This window comes from Gouania willdenowi, chromosome 7 (assembly GCF_900634775.1).
Source record: "Gouania willdenowi chromosome 7, fGouWil2.1, whole genome shotgun sequence".
NCBI lineage: Eukaryota > Metazoa > Chordata > Actinopteri > Blenniiformes > Gobiesocidae > Gouania > Gouania willdenowi.
In genome coordinates, this window is record NC_041050.1 from 38,901,110 (window position 1) to 38,917,932 (window position 16,823).

Here is a 16,823-nt window from a genome sequence, read left to right on the forward strand (position 1 = left end):
TCTGAAGGTGTGTGTGTGTGCGTGCGTGTGTGTGTGCGTGTGTGTGGGCAGGGCCGTTAGCTCTTAGCTAGCTGCTAGCCGTTAGCATTGGTTGCTCCTCGGTTGTTGTTAGCAGAAACATGGCTGCTTCCATCCTGCCTGTTAGCGCTGTTTCTCTGCTCCTTTGACAGCAGCCTCCAGCCTTTTCGGTGCTTCAGCCCCGGCTCATGGTGCAGCTGCTGCCCGCTGCCTTCCATCCCTGTTGAATAGACATTTATTCTGCCTTCTCTCCGTTAGCCTGGCTCCCTCCCGAGCGGCCGCAGGTTGAGCTACATCCCCAGCTTCTTCGCTGCTGAGCCGCCGCGCAGAAGCTCCTGGAGCTCCGTGGTATTGGCGCTTAACACAAGTACAAATCTGCTCTAAAACTGTACCGAGAAGCATTTTTAATCTGTAAACTCTGCTGTTAGCTTCCGCTAAAATAGCAGCCTCAGCTAGTTAGCAGGCTAATGCTAACGCTGAGGCGGTGAGGGAGTGATTTTCGGTGATTGTGTGAAGGAGCTCCGGGACTACCGAGCCCGGTTACAGCAGTCCTCATGGCGGCTGAACAGAACCCTGTGGTGCTCCAGCCCCGGTGGAAGCGCGTCCTGGGCTGGACCGGCCCAGTGCCGAGGCCTCGGCACGGACACCGGGCCGTGGCTATCAAAGAGCTGATGGTGGTGTTCGGAGGAGGGAACGAGGGCATCGTGGACGAGCTGCACGTCTACAACACCGGTACCACACAAACAAACACACACTACATCATTTATTATGTGTATTCGTGCTAATGATGCTTTCGGGTGTACTGTGCAGGGCTTTGATTGGAGCCGGTCTGATGCTAAGGCTCCGCTATTTACAGTAAACCGCAGGGTAGCCTTTAGCTTTAGCCGCTAACAGGAGGCTAATGGCTAACTGTTAAATGCTGAGAGAAATGGCGCGTTTTTACTGAAAACACTGCCTACGTCATATGGCCACACCCCTCCATCTGCGTTAGTACAAAAAAAAAAACACACAGAATTTATCATATTATATTAATATAAATATTAGAATAAATTAATGTTTTTTATTATAATCAAACATATGTATAGTATTCATTTATGTGTGTTAGATAAGGTGGCTGTTAAGACTCAATAACAAGAAAGATAATAATTTTAATAATAGAGGCTTTTAAACAGTTGACAGCAATACATTGTTAGCATTGACACGCACACACATATCCAATAACTGATAGTTTAGATCTTCTGTAGTCAATGACTGATTTAAAAAAAACAAGCTGATTTCTTCCTTTAAATATATGTTAAGGTTTTGTTTATTCACGTTTTTCTAGGAAATGTTATCTGCTAACATGTTTGAACTGTCAGTCTTTAGAGGGAAATATTAACATATTTGAAAAAAAGAAAATACTAAATGACCTGGCTGGAAGAATTTCTTCCTTAAAGTTTCATCTTTTTCAACAATTCAAAGAAATGTTTTAACAATATTGTTTTACATAACACATGAGGACAATATGAACAAATTATCACTTGACATTGCAAAAATGAAGTTTATAATTTTTGGAACCAAAAAGAGTTTTTTTGAAAAAATGAAACATGTAATAAATAGAATTAATTATTGTAAAAAAGGCTATATGAATGGTAAACAAAGAAGGGTTCCCCCCCCCCCCCCCCCCCCCCAGCTACCAACCAGTGGTTCATCCCAGCGGTCCGTGGTGATATCCCTCCAGGCTGTGCTGCCTATGGCTTTGTGTGTGATGGGACGAGGCTGCTGGTGTTTGGAGGAATGGTTGAATACGGAAAATACAGCAACGACTTGTACGAGCTGCAGGTGAGTCAGGTGACTGTGGGGGCGGGGCTTAAGGCGACGTTTGGGCTGTAGGGATGCAGTAATAGGCTGCGTTGTTAATGTTCCACTATCTATCCACTACTAACTCAATGTAGGGCTGGGTGATTTTGCCTAAAAAAAAAAAATCTCTCTGTTTTTAAAGAGAAATTTGAGTTTTGATTTGATATTCTTTTTTTTATGCACTTAAAAATGACTGCAGACATCAGATATATTTTCAAAATTGCAACTTTATTGCTGTGATTGTCCTCAAGAGTAAAAATGTATAGAACAATCCCAAAATAAAAAGTAAATGAGGTTCTGTCATTCAACAATTTCAAGCTTTAACCAGATTTAAACAAAAGTACAACAGCAACTTCACAGTAGCTTCAGATAACTACATGTTTTATAACATTATAATTTTAAAAAAAAAAAAAAAAAAAAAACTCTTCCCATAGTATCTCAGCATAGTGTGAATAAAAAATTAAACATGTGGCACACACATAACCTACTCAGAGGGTAAACAAAGAGGAGGCTGGCTCACATCACGCTACGGTAACCCACAAGGATGGAATGTGAAAAAGTCTCAAAAAACTGTGGTGGAATAAAACAATTATTATTATTTTTTAAATTAACATTTAAAAAAAACAAAAAAACTTGAATTTGCAAAAAATAAAATTGTTTATCTTTAAATTCGATAAATCGATTTTTTTGCCCAGCCTTAACTAGTATATATATTATATTATCTAATATATACTGTACTATAGTATGATTAGAATGATGAGTGTTCCCACTGAAGTATACTTCCAAGTTTCCCAAGATGTTTAATAAATGTTTGTGTGACGTTTTTCATCAGTAAATTATCTTTGTGGTCTGACTTTATTGAGATTTATATCGTATATCGCCATTTTGAAGGAAAAATATATTGAAATATGATTTTTGGTCCATATCGCTCAGCCCTAGTTGCATTACCATCAAACGCGTCAGAAAAATATTTGCAAGCTTTGATTTATTAATAAAATCTACAAACCTATTGTATCATTTACTGATTACATATCTCCATTATTATCTTTGGTTTTGTTCTAGAAATGGTTTATGTTTTTATTAGTGTTTTTTATTATGAGAGCGTACAGCACCCTGTTGTTCATCCCTGTCTGTATAAATAAAGTTATGTTTAATCAGTCATTGTTTCTTCACCAGGCGAGTCGCTGGGAGTGGAAGCGTCTGAAGGCCAAAGCCCCAAAGAGCGGCCCCCCTCCCTGTCCACGCCTGGGACACAGCTTCTCTCTGATTGGCAGCCGCTGCTACCTGTTTGGAGGGCTGGCCAATGACAGCGAAGACCCAAAAAACAATATTCCAAGGTAAGAAAGTATGGAGGACCAAACCTGCCTAAAAATAAATCAATAACCAAATAAACATGAAAAATAAAAAAAAAAGGAAAATGTAATTATGGCATTTGAAGCCAGCATACAATGGCAGACAGACCTATTTAACTGTGCTCTGCATTCACATTTTGATCAACCAATAGATGAACAGTTAAACACAGACACACTTAAGACAGCCCCCTCATTTACATTTGTTTTGATGAGCCCAAACTGCCAAAATCAAAAGTAAATGAACAAAAATAAAAACAGAAACATAACAAAAATAGAAATATTTTTTATTTGTATAAAATAAATGATTTTGGACAATATTGTTTAATTTTTGCATTTATTTATTAATGATATTTTTATTGTTTAACTTTTGTATTTTTTTCCACTTGGATTTATTAATTTGTATTTAATTTTCAATTTTCCCCCAGTGAAAGCAGATTTAAAACGAGTGCTTTATTTATATATATATCTATATGCTTTAAACAGCAGCCAGCCTTACTTTCCTCAGCATTTACCATTAAACTCACCCCCTCAGGTACCTCAACGACCTGTACTGCCTGGAGCTGCGGCCGGGCTCCAGCGTGGTAGGCTGGGAAATCCCGTCCACCTCCGGCCCGGCCCCGCCCCCCAGAGAGAGTCACACGGCGGTGGCGTCGAGCGGCCGCGGCGCCAACAGACTGATCATCTACGGAGGGATGAGCGGTTGTCGGCTGGGGGACCTCTGGATGCTCGACATCGGTCAGAGCGACACGCCACACGTTAACGTTAGCTTTAGCGACCGATATTCCAGTGCTGACATCTGATTGGTTTATTCTGAATTACGTCACAGACTCTCTGGTGTGGAGCCAACCTGCACCGAATGGGGTGCCACCGCTTCCTCGCAGTCTGCACTCAGCAACCACCATCAACAACAAGTACGCACACACAGTACGCTTTTAACAATGATTTATTTGCTCCATCAGAGGGAAAAAAGATGTTTAAAAATGCCATTTTTACATGGACTCCAGCTGTTAGCATCAGAGAAATTCAAAATTTAGATTTCAGATAAAAATCTGGTATTTTCCCAAAATTGTCTACAATGACTCCAATGTTTTATCTTTTTTTTTTTTTTTTTTTTAATGAACATCCGTCTGTGTTCATGGTGTGATGTTTGTTGTTTGTTAGGATGTACGTGTTTGGAGGTTGGGTCCCGTTGGTGATGGACGACGTGAAAACAGCAACGCACGAGAAAGAGTGGAAGTGCACCAACTCGCTGGCCTGCTTCAACCTGGGTAGGACACACGCACAGATTAATGTTATGGTTGAATTTATTCAAACAACTTTTTTCAAGAAATGTACTTTGGTCTCCCGACGTGTTTCGACTGCCAACTGCAAAGTCTTTCTCAGAGGCATCTGCTGATTGCTTTAATGTGTTTGATGCAGACGCCTCTGAGGAATTTAGAAAAAACTCAAATATCTTTAAAAAGTTTTTATTCTTCCATGAGGTAAGTTTTTCAGACGTTTCCATATTAAATGTGTTTTTCAGTGGAAAAAGTTAGTGTAGCACAGAATTTGTTTGCACCCTTTTCCTTTTTTATCGGTGCATTCACCAAAGCGTTCAGCCGCTCCATCACAAAATAAGGTCATCCTACGAACTCGTACAGATACGACCAGATTAAGTTTTCATTCGCACACACTGAAAAAATGGTCGCAGTGTCGAGCCCTGCTTCCCTCCACACATGAGCCTCTGTGTGTAATAGGGATCCAACAATATTCACTATTTTACCGAACCATTTAATACGCCCTGTTCGGTTCAATGCACAACAGCAAACAACGGTATTTTCAGTACGTTTTCCCATCACAAAACTTTTTCAAAATTTTGTGCAGCCGCGCATGCACCGCACCGCCCACCCCGAGCTGCTGCCTCTATTTTCAGAACTCAATGGCGTCCAACGTACAGTTCAGTTTGCGTAAAGAAAAAAGTTAATGCTGCATGATGTGAGCTATGAACCTGAGCCAGGACAGGCTCACAGTTGCGATGCATTCACGGACAGAGGTAAAATAGCAGATACCTATATTTTCAGTTAAAAAAATTACCCGCCACAACCCGAACCGGGATTAATTGATAATGTCTTCACCCGCGGGGCCCACGCATCACTAGTGTGTGCATGTATGTTTCTGTAAATGTGTGTGTTTGTTTATGCGTCTGCGTATATGCATGTATGAATTTTTCTGTTGTGTGTGTGTATATATATATATATATATATATTAAGGAAAATAATCTAATTGCAATTTTTTTTTTTTTTTTTTCCCCTCAATATTACGATTGCCGTAACCGTAGCGTTACCGTGACCCAAAAACCTGTTGCACACTGAACCGTGGGAAAACTGTACTGTTGCATCCCTAGTGTGTATTAAAGTGTCTGATGATGATTATGTTTAGAGTCTCTGCGCTGGGAGACGGTGGTGATGGAGGGCGTGGAGGAGGACCTCCCCAGGGCAAGGGCGGGTCACTGCAGTGTGGCCATCAACTCCAGACTCTACATCTGGAGCGGCAGAGATGGCTACAGGAAGGCCTGGAACAACCAGGTGTGCTGTAAGGACCTGTGGTACCTGGAGACAGGTGAGCCCCCACCCACACAGGAAGTGTCAGGGGTGGAGTGTGACAGGTGAAGTCACGTGACCGTCTGTGTGCAGAGCGACCCGTGGCTCCATCCAGGGTCCAGCTGGTCCGAGCCAACACCTCGTCCCTGGAGGTGAGCTGGGGGCCGTCGCAGACTGCCGACACCTACCTACTGCAACTGCAGAAGTACGAGCTCCCCGTCACACCTGCAGTCACAAGCCCCACCCCCAAGACCCCTGCCCTCACCGCCTCAACGCCAGCTGGTCAGGTGATCCCGCTGTCCGGACTCATCGCAGGAAGCCCATTGGCTGCCAAGGCCCCAGGTGACATGCTGCTAAATGTTTTTACATGTTGGAGTCGGTCACTGTGTTTGTCCCCTCACCATCAGCTGTGTGTTCTCCAGGCCTCATGAAGGTAGCAGCAGCTCCAGCAGCAGGAACACCCATCGTTGCCATGAGACAGGCGGCACCCAAATCTCCGGTTGCTGTGACAACCCTTCCAGCCGGTGTTCGGATGGTGGTCCCCGCTCAGAGTGGACAGACAGTGAGTAGCCCCGCCCCTTACCATTGACCCTGCACAGCCAGCGCTGCGACATGCTAAGCTAACCCAAACATGTGGGACTGGTTTCTACATGCTAAGCTAACCCAAACATGTGGGACTGGTTTCTACATGCTAAGCTAACCCGAACATGTGGGACTGGCCGCTACATGCTAAGCTTGGCTAACCCGAACATATGAGACCGGCCGCTACATGCTAAGTTACTCCAAACATGTGTGGCTGGTTGCTACATGCTAAGCTAACCCAAACACGTGCGACTGGCTGTTACATGCTAAGCTAATAGGAGGTGTAGAAGTTTTTCATTCATTATAGTTTGTAGCAATTTTAGATGAAGTTTTTTTTTATCAATTCACTACCACCAAGGAAGGAATTCATGTGTTGTTCCAATGTAAATAGATCCCTTTCAAAATAAAAGCACAACATTTTTTCTTAGCTTTATTGTATCTTATCAGATTAGTAGATCAGCCCGTTCCAGATGAATAAAGCTTTGTCCTCGTAGTTTGTCCGCTCCTTATTGGTCTTCTTCGTCTTCAGCAACTCGGAGGAAGTCCTCAGATGAGTGGGATGGCGGCGCTGGCGGCAGCTGCTGCAGCGACCCAGAAGATCCCTCCGTCTACAGCCGCCGTGATAAACGTTCCCCAGGGAGCAACCATGGTGAAGACGGTAGCCGTGAGTCCAGGGAGCAACACTGTGAAAGTGGTACAGTCCATTCAGACCAGTATAGACCAGCACAGACCAGTATAAACCTGTATGAAGCTAAGTGATGTGACTCCACCCCCTGCAGGTCAACTCAGCTGCTCGACTGTTAAAAACTGCTTCCGCTCAGGTGGGTGGAGCTACTGTAGTCTCTTCCCCCGGAACCCCCACTCGACCAATCATCACGGTGCACAAGTCTGGGACGGTGACAGTGTCTCAGCAGGCCCAGGTGGTCACCACCATGGTGGGTGGAGTCACAAAGACCATCACGCTGGTCAACAGTCCACTGGGCGTCGGAGGAGGCGGGACTTTGGTACGTTTGAACAAAGTGGGAAGTGGTTTGTAAACTCAGAAACCAGTTAGAAACCTATTGAAAAACAGTTGGAATGTCTAAACCAGTTGGTAACCAAATAAAGGACTGCTCTCTGTTTCAGCTCGGAAACCTTGGTAACCTGGGTAAGGTGGTGTCGGTGGTCCAGAACAAGTCCCTTCAGGGAGGAGCACTTACTGGTCAACCTGGGAGTGCAGCGGTCGCTCAGATCCTCCAGGTAAGGGGCGGGGCTAACTTCTCACCAATGGTAACAGATTTGTACCTGCAGTTAAACTGTCAGATTGTGCTGGTGCAGAAGCGGTTTGCATTTGCGTAGATTGTGGTCACCGTGGCGCTGCGTGAGCTAACATGTTAGCGTCTGTGTGTCTCAGGCAAAGGGGGCGCTGCCTGCTGGAACTATCCTTAAGCTGGTGACGTCAGCTGACGGTAAACAGACAACTATCCTCACCACCGTACAGGCTGAGTCAGCAGGAACCAAACCCTCCATCCTCAACGTGTCGCCCACCACCGCCAAACCAGGAACCGCCTTCATCAAGACCATCCCTGTGTCAGCGCTGCAGGGAGCCACAGGTACACACACCGCCATCATCTAACTAACAGCACCAATCAGAACTAGTGATCCTAATGTGAGGCTCCGCCCCCTACAGGCGGCACAAGTCCAATCACCTTCTTAACCAGTAAAATGGTCACACCAGGAAGTGGAGGAAAGATCATCACCACCATCCCCAAGATCTCAGCAGGACAGCAGGGACTCACACAGGTAACACACTCACATATGCTGTCCTGTCATCAGTTGTTGAATCTAATCCCTCATCAGTATATTCATTGTATTGATGAAAGGTGTTTCTGTTATCTCTCTGTTAAACATTCCTCACTGTGTGTGTGTGTGTGTGTGTGTAGGTGGTGCTGAAAGGCGCCCCTGGTACACCTGGTACCATCTTTAGGACCGTACCAATGGGGGGTGTAAGACTACTTTCACCAGGAACAGGTGGCACCAAACCCACCGTCACCACGCTGGTCGTCAAGGGAACCACAGGTAAACGTGCTCTCACACCATTGGAAGGGGGCGGAGCTCCAGGCTGCTCCCGTGCCTTAAGTTTCCTTCTCCTGATCAACATAAAACAGGAACATGAAGCGGTCGCTGCACAGACTGTTGGTTAAAGTGTTATATTTTACCGTTTGTAGTTAAACAGCTGCTGTATGTAATGAGCCCAAAGGTAAAAAAGATCAAAGTAAAACGATGGTTATCTACATTTCCAGGTGTGTCTAGTCTGGTGACAGGCAGCGTCTCCACAGCAGTGGCTGGAGGGGAACCCGCCGCGACCAACGCCTCTTTGGTAACGCCCATTACCAACCTGGCAACCATCGCCACGTTGGCCGGGCAGGTTACCACGGCAACCAGCAGCGGACCCAAACAGGTAATGGATCTATTGTAACTTGCCCATGTTCTAAAGCAGGGGTGCCAAACTCCAGTCCTCGAGGGCTGAATTCCTGAGACTTTTAGATGTCTCCCTGCTCCAACGCACCTGAATCAACGAATGGCTCGTTATCATGCTTCTGCAGAGCTTGATGGCAATTGGTTTCAACCAGGTGTGTTGGAGCAGGGAGACATCTAAAAGTCTCAGGAATCCGGCCCTCGAGGACTGGAGTCCGGCACCCCTGCTCAAGAGGGTTTACATTTTTTTTCTCTAGGTGACTCTGATCACGACTCCGAGCGGCGCCGAGGCTCAGCCGCTGGTTCAGGACCTGCCCGTCTCCATCATGGCGTCCCCCACCTCTGAGGAGCCTGTTAGCACCACCAGCACCACCACCACGGCAGAGGGGGGTTCACGTGACTCAGCCACAGGTAGCCCGGCCTCCTCCGTCACCACACACGCCTTCCTCTGGTGTCACTCACTCTTCTTCTGTTGGCCCCGCCCACAGTGACGCTGGTCTGCTCCAACCCGCCCTGCGAGACGCACGAGACGGGGACGACCAACACACCCACGGTTGCCATGGCAACCATGGGGGGAGGAGGAGGAGAGAACAACGGCCAGGTGTGCTCCAACCCACCCTGCGAGACGCATGAGACCGGGACGACAAACACTGCCACGGTGACGTCATCCAGCATGAGCGCAGAGACACAGGTAGGAAACATGCGGTTTGAGGGCCTCGACCCCCCCCCCCCCCCAAAAGAGGCAAAACGACAAAACTACACAAAAGGACAAGGGTGTGCAGAGTAACAAATAGAGCAATAAAGTCAGAACTGACCAGCAGAGGGCAGAATAACTCAAAGAATTAACTATGATGACCTCTTCTCTCAGGTAAACGAAGGCAGAGTCTGCTCTAATCCGCCATGTGAGACGCATGAGACGGGGACGACCAACACGCCCACCACAGCAGGAGCAGGTGCTCTACGACAGGTGAGTGTGTTCCTGCACTGTGATTGGTCAAACTGCTTTCAAAGCTGGCTGTTCTATGTGTGCAGCTCCTGACCATGCCCACTATCAGCTGATGTGTTTCTAAAAGTCGTCTAAATAGCCTGATTTTATTCTTTCAGGTGTGTTCCAACCCGCCCTGTGAGACCCACGAGACTGGAACCACCAACACAGCCACCACCGCCACTGGTGAGCATCTCAGAGCGCACAATGACCACACTTCCTGTCCCGACCTCACTTCTTGTCCTGTTCTCAGCAGCCCAGCAGGGCGGCGACAGTGTGACGGAGTCAGCGACCTCCTCTGAGGCCGTCCCTCCCACCACAACGGCCAATCAAAGCAGAGCTGTCACCACTGTCACACAGGCCACACCCACTCCAGGACCATCCATACCTGTAAGCTTAACAATACGCTCTGTGTATGTGTGTGTCTATGTGCTAAAGCTGAGCAAACATGTGGGACTGGTTGCTACATGCTAAGCTAATCTAACATGGGAGATATCGTTAAATGCTATGCTAACCCAAACATGGAACTGATTACTACATGCTAAGCTAATCAAATATTTGGGACTGGTGGCTAAATGGTTGCCATGACTAGAGCCAGGGTTTCTGAAGGCCGCTCCTCACTGTGTCTGCAGGAGATCTCCTCATTGGTTGGGGAGGAACAGGCTGAGGGCAAGGAGGAAGAACCTATGGAGACGGAGAGCCAATCAGAGGCTGTGATGTTGCAAATAGAGGGCAGTGATGCAGCTCAGGTATGTCTCACACATATTGTATTCCTCACGTGTCTCTGGACCAATCAGTGATCAGGACCAATAGATTTTGTGCTTTCCATTTATTGGTTGATGTTGCTCAGTTGGCGTCATGGACGGCGTCAGGCGGAGCCACCCTGATGGTGTCGGGACTGAGCGGTGATCAGCTGGCTGTTGCCACAGCGACCGATGATGAGGCCACTCAACAGCCCACGATTCGGGCGGTGCTGCAGGCGGCCGGACACACGGGTGAGGGAGGGCTCCAGGGTTCACCCTGATCGTGTTGGTGTGTGTCTGATCCTCCCTCACTGTGCGCTCACAGGAGACGCCGTGGATCAGTCCGTCCCAATTGTGCTGACTCAGCAGGAGCTGGCGGTGCTGGTCCAGCAGCAGCAGCAGCTCCAGGACACCCAGCAGGAAGCAGCAGAACCTCCTCAGAGCAGCGTCCCCACAGGTACCTGCATCTCCTCAATAATGATTAGTAATAAATGTTTGATCAAAACTGCTGCTGTTCCTCCTGTGGCCACTGAGGGCGATGATGCACACTAAACACTGCTGATGGGAACTCCGGCTGTTTTTAGAGAACCGGCTCTTTGGGCTCCCAAGTGGCTCTTGAGATTTTTTGGTGCTTAAATTAAATTGTTACCAACAATAATGTAAAATTATGCACAATATGAATTACTACTTTTTTCTTCATATATTAATTACTATATAAAATGTTTATTTATCCATTCTACACAGTGATAAAAAAGAAATTATTTACAAATGATCTTCATTAACTTTTTGCATTTTACTACTAAACAAACTTAATGTGAAACAACATACAGAAGTTACATAATCACACAACAACAAAAAATCTGCATCCAGATAAAAGTGGCCGTGAGAAAAACCAAGTGCCTCAGCTTTGAGGAGTTGATCCTGGGGGTTAAACGGATTTTGTTACGTGCGAGAGTGGAATTCACATTCGAGCATGCAGGAAGTGATGTCGAGCATGCAGGGAGTTATCGAGAGCACGCAGAAAGTGATGGCAGATGTAAACCCGCGCGAGAACTCACCTCAATGAAGGACTGCTCACTACCTACAGGTTTAATGCGCGCAATCGTTGTTTTCACATGTGTGGCTTTTTTTAAACTAATGTGATGCCATAACCCCTCCCCCCTCTGCTCAGTGCAGACAGAGACAAAACACACAAATTAAAAAGATTAAGATTAAATATTTGAACTGGCAACCCTTCGATTACAAGCCCAGAGTCCTTACCCTCTTGACAACTGAGGTATTATCACATTAAATTGACTATTCCTAGATCAAAGCGTAGCCTGAAACATTTGATTGGTTGTCTGAGGGTCACATGATCAACATTATATATATATATATATATATATATATATATATATATATATATATATATGACACAGGAAACAACAGTGGTTTATGTATTTATTGTCATTGTGTGTTTTGGAGTCATTTTTGCTCTATTTTTTGTTGTGTGTGTGTGTGTGTAGTTTTTGAGTAAATGTGTGTATTTTTGCTATGTAGTGCGTTTGTGTAAACGTGTCCAGTCCATCAGTGTGTGTTTGTGTATTATAACACTCAGTCAGGTGTCCTGTCTTTTCCCAGAAGGCCTTGCTCCAGCTGACAGCCTCAACGACCCGTCAGCTGAAGCTAACGCTAACGAGCTATCCTCCTCCGCCGTCACCAGCGCTGTCGCCCGATTGGCCAGCACATTTGGTCCTGCGCCAACACTGACGCCCAATCAAGGCAAGGTCCAGGCTGGAGGCTCCACCCCTCTGACAGAGGTGACCAATGGCATCGCGGCTGGAGGAGCGGTGAGACACGATCAGTGTGTGTGTATTATTGTGTAATTATTTGTGTGTATTATTGTGTAATATTGTAATGTGTGTGTGTATCAGGTCCAGGTGAAGGACAGTCGATGGTTTGATGTGGGCGTGGTTAAAGTCACCAACATGACGGTCACTCATTTCTACGTCCCTGACGACGACAGCACAGGAGATGTAAGACACACCCCTTATAGTTTGGTCACTGATAATGTCACAGTGCTAAGACACGCCCCTGATGATGTCAGTGTGTGCTGACATGTGCTCCACCCCCTGCAGGACGACTCGGGTGTGGTGCCCGACTACAGTCGTATGAAGAAGGTGGAGCTACAGACGGGGACAGCCTATAAGTTCAGGGTGGCGGGCATCAACATCTGCGGCCGTGGCGCCTTCTCAGAGGTGTCTGCCTTCAAAACGTGTCTGCCTGGGTTCCCTGGAGCGCCGTGTGCCATCAAAATCAGCAAGGTGACACGCTGTAGGCATGTTGCCATGGTAACCTCTGCATGTGAGAAGCAGAGATAACTGACTAGTTTAAAGTGTGTCATTGGATAACATGGACACCAGTTAGAGCAGAACAGCATTGAGGCTTTGCCCTCCTGATGAGCCTGACTTCTAATTGGTTCTCTTTCAGAACATGGACGGGGCTCAGCTAACTTGGGAGCCTCCGGCTGTCACCCCGGGTAAGATCAGTGAGTACTCTGTGTACCTGGCCATCCAGTCCAGCCAGGCATCGGCATGCTCCACCTCCGGCCCTGCCCAGCTGGCGTTCATGCGTGTGTACTGCGGGTCGAACCCGTCCTGCCTGGTCCAGTTGTCCAGCCTGGCCAACGCACACATCGACTACACAACCAAACCCGCCGTCATCTTCCGCATCGCAGCACGCAACCAGAAGGGCTACGGCCCCGCCACGCAGGTCCGATGGCTGCAAGGTCAGGCTCCACCCCCTCACGCTCAGCTCAGCACCACTGTGCCACGCCTATATCTAACGTGTGTGTCGTTTCCCATAGAAACCAGTAAAGACGCCAAACCAGCCGCCAAGAGACCAGCAACCGGACTGGACCTGTAAGAGCCAGTGATTGTTGTTTTTGTGTATCTATATTTAGCTTGTGTGTATCTTTGTGTTGTTTTTGTGAGTCTGTGTAGTTTGTCTCTTTGTGTAGTTTTTGTGTCTTGTGTTCCGTTTGGGTGACTTAAGGGCAGATTCACTAAAGGTTTAAGGGTTTTAAAACGTGTGCAAACGTTGCGCTAATGAGCCGTACAAACCGTATTGCACGTCTCAATGCGCCCTCAATCCATTAATAGGCGGAGCTCACAAAGGGAGCAAAAATATGGGAGGAGTACATGCAGGGGAAGCAGTGTGATTCATCAAAGCTGGACTTGATTGCTGCCTTTGTTTTTTGGTATAAATTTAGCACGGCCCACAACCAGGTGGTAACTGTCAAAGCTTTTTATGCAGTGATGTCAGCAGTAATATTTGTGTGGAGACGGCGCACGGGAGAGGAAAGACGACCGAGGGAGCACATTTTCAGACTGCGATTTAATATATTTGGGATGGATAAAGCATGCTACTCCCAACATGGCAACCAAAGTCCACAGCTGCTGAATGATTAGTGTTTGTCTGTCACTGGTGACGTCCGGATATATGATAGGCTGTTTCCGCACACTGGTTCCACTTGTCTGTTTGCTGATTTGCTGTTGGTGTGTTTCTGTGGCTGAACCAGAGACATCAACACGTGCTGAATGAAGACAGCTACAATTCTATAGAATTATGGTTCAAAACAAACAAGCTAAAGTTGTCTCACCCAGACGCACACACCGTCACTAACACTAGACAACACAGTCCAGACCAGAGCGGCGAGTTTACTGCAGCGTCGATCGTCAGTGGCATCACTAATTTAGCTCAAAAAGTCACATTTGGAATTATTTTGGCTTTAAACAAGGTAGAGACGGTAAAGAGGAGCTTCCATCAAGCTCTAGGAGCCAAAGAAGGAACACATCTAACCTCATAAAACACCTGCCGTGTCGTCATACATTTATATTTAACACCAGGTTAATACGCCCTGTTTATGTTCTCATTGGATAATATTAGTTAAAGGATGTCACAGTATAAAACACCTACAAAATGCATAAAAATATAGTTTTCACAGGGAATCACTTCCTGTTTATTGTATTTTGTCCTTTATTGTTTATTATGTTGGAGAAGAAACATTATTGTCAAATAGATTTTTTTAAAAAACAGTAGATTTGTTATCCTAAGTTGATTATTTATATAGTTAAATGTACAAAGGAAACTGAATAATTATTTAATTTGAACCATGTACATTCTAACTTTTGTATTGCTTATATTTTTTTGTACATGTATTCTTATCATGCACCAAACAACACTATAAGTAATGAATAAGTATTTATAACTTGTACAGATAGATTAGCGTCTTCTATCATAGTGGGGCCACAAAAATGTGTTTGTTTGATCAGAAGGTCACATGATCAATATTTATGTCGGCATTTACAATGACTGTTCTTTCCTGTATTAATGCTCAGATCAGAGTTTTTATCGTAATTTTGTGTCTTTCTGTCATTCTCTGTATGTTTGTTGTTGTCTTGCTCGTTGTCAGACATTTTGTGCATTACTGTATTCTTTTTGTGTATTTTTCCTCTAAAATATATATGTTTATTTGCAGTTATATTGTGTATTTGTGCTGCCATTTGGCATTTTTGTGTATTTCTATCTTTTTATGTACTTTTGTTGTCATTTTTTGTAATTTTATATATTTTTTTTAGTAATTGTGTGTATTACTGTTGCTTTTTGTTCGTTTTTGTCAGTTTTTGTGTTTTTGGAGTATTTTCTGTGTTTTTCTCATCTTTTACTGTATTTTCCTGCAATGTTAGAATTCTTTGTAAAAAATTTTTCTATCTTGCTCTTGTTTTGTGTATTTTTCTGTCATTTTGTACATTTACTTTGGAGGCCGCATTTGGCCCCCAAGCCTCCAGTTGCCTATGTCCGCGCTAGTACATGTTGTATTATTTAGGAAATGCACCTACAATTATCTAATGGGTTTATACCGTTTACTATTAATGTCAAATATATTAAGTGATGGAGTGCAGTTGGGGAATATGTCACAACAGAATTAACTAACTTTAAATTTCGAAATGACAATACAATTATTTTTAATATTGTACCTAATATTTTGCACATTTTATGTACTTTTATATCACATGTATATTGTCTATTTCCACAAACCACAACTTAAGTGGTGTAAAATGTTTTTATGCTTGAAGAAAAGTGTAGTTTGCCTTATTGTACTATTTGGAGTGTTCCAGATTGCTTAAATTGTGTTGAAATAAAAAATGATGTGGGGGAGGATCCCCCCAGAACCCCTACAATGGGTTTTTTTACCTTCTTCATGCCGTTGGTGTTTGATGTCTGATTAATGATTGCTACAATATTAGTGAATTCCAAGCAGCAGGTGAAGAAACTGCATCACTAAAGGATTTAAGAAAGCCACTGGATTACCACCCTTTATTTCAGATCTTAGTGAATCTGCCCCTCAGTGTAATTTTTGTGTCTTGTGTTCTGTTTGTGTGTCTTTGTGTAGTTTTTGTGTCTTTCTGTTAGTTTTGTTTTTGTGACGTGTCCGATCGTTTTATTCAAACGGTTTGTTGTTTTTTCCAGTAAACCCACTGCAGGAAAGAAGTTCCGAACCGACCAATAGGAGGAGAGCGGCTTTGTTTCAAGTGTCTTAAGCTCCGCCCATATGGCAGTGGGTACCATAACAACAGCGTCAAGGACTTGTAGGACATGTGTACGTTGTGGTCCCCTCTTGTCATGGTGATGATAAGGGGCCGAGCCAACATCTCGGGGCCCCTGCCTCTTTTTTCTTAGGTCCAATGTTTTCATAGTGGGCGGAGCCTCAGTCAAGAAGGAGTGGGGCCTCAGCCTGTAAATTATTCTGACGTTAAATAATTTTGTTTGTTTTTTTAATGATATTTGTTCTTCTGTGGTTTTCCTTTGATTGACGGAGCTCACCGATTGGTCGGTCGGCTCTGACTGTTTGAGATGTTTGTGAATATTCTCTGAATAAAGATTTTTAGTGCATTTTTCTAAGCACGTGTTCACATGCTGTGATTCATTTAATGGTTAATTATTATTAGTTCATGTTTAGTTTTAAGCTTTAATTTCACTTTATTTTGTTTTCAGACACTTTAGCGACCGGTTACAGGTCACTTTACCTCATAGTTCTAGTTTATGGTCATTAACTCACCAACACTTTAGATTTAAAAATTAATAATTAAATCAAAAGTTAATAATCATGATTGTTTTTCATAATAAAAAAGCTTATCATTTAAGTGCTTCTACCTTTATTTGTTAATTTCATTTATTTTATATTTAGTTTTATTATATTTCATTTATTAAAGTCACCTCAGACTCA

The 16,823-nt window shown here is 44.6% G+C and overlaps 1 protein-coding gene across 1 annotated transcript; it reads left to right on the forward strand.

The window, feature by feature from the left end:
- The first annotated feature begins 80 nt into the window (after positions 1-80).
- Positions 81-16,498, forward strand: LOC114467411 (host cell factor 1-like). Its single transcript, XM_028453666.1, has 30 exons — positions 81-750; positions 1,691-1,839; positions 3,034-3,194; positions 3,742-3,944; positions 4,036-4,120; positions 4,371-4,477; positions 5,628-5,807; positions 5,882-6,130; positions 6,211-6,350; positions 6,900-7,064; positions 7,150-7,374; positions 7,496-7,609; positions 7,764-7,962; positions 8,040-8,152; positions 8,293-8,428; positions 8,653-8,810; positions 9,085-9,238; positions 9,316-9,518; positions 9,696-9,794; positions 9,932-9,998; positions 10,066-10,202; positions 10,445-10,561; positions 10,663-10,807; positions 10,881-11,012; positions 12,176-12,384; positions 12,469-12,570; positions 12,673-12,858; positions 13,025-13,322; positions 13,401-13,455; positions 16,067-16,498. Exons 1-30 carry the CDS (start codon positions 573-575, stop codon positions 16,104-16,106), a joined length of 4,506 nt encoding a protein of 1,501 aa, XP_028309467.1. The 5' UTR covers positions 81-572; the 3' UTR covers positions 16,107-16,498.
- The last annotated feature ends 325 nt before the right edge of the window (positions 16,499-16,823 follow it).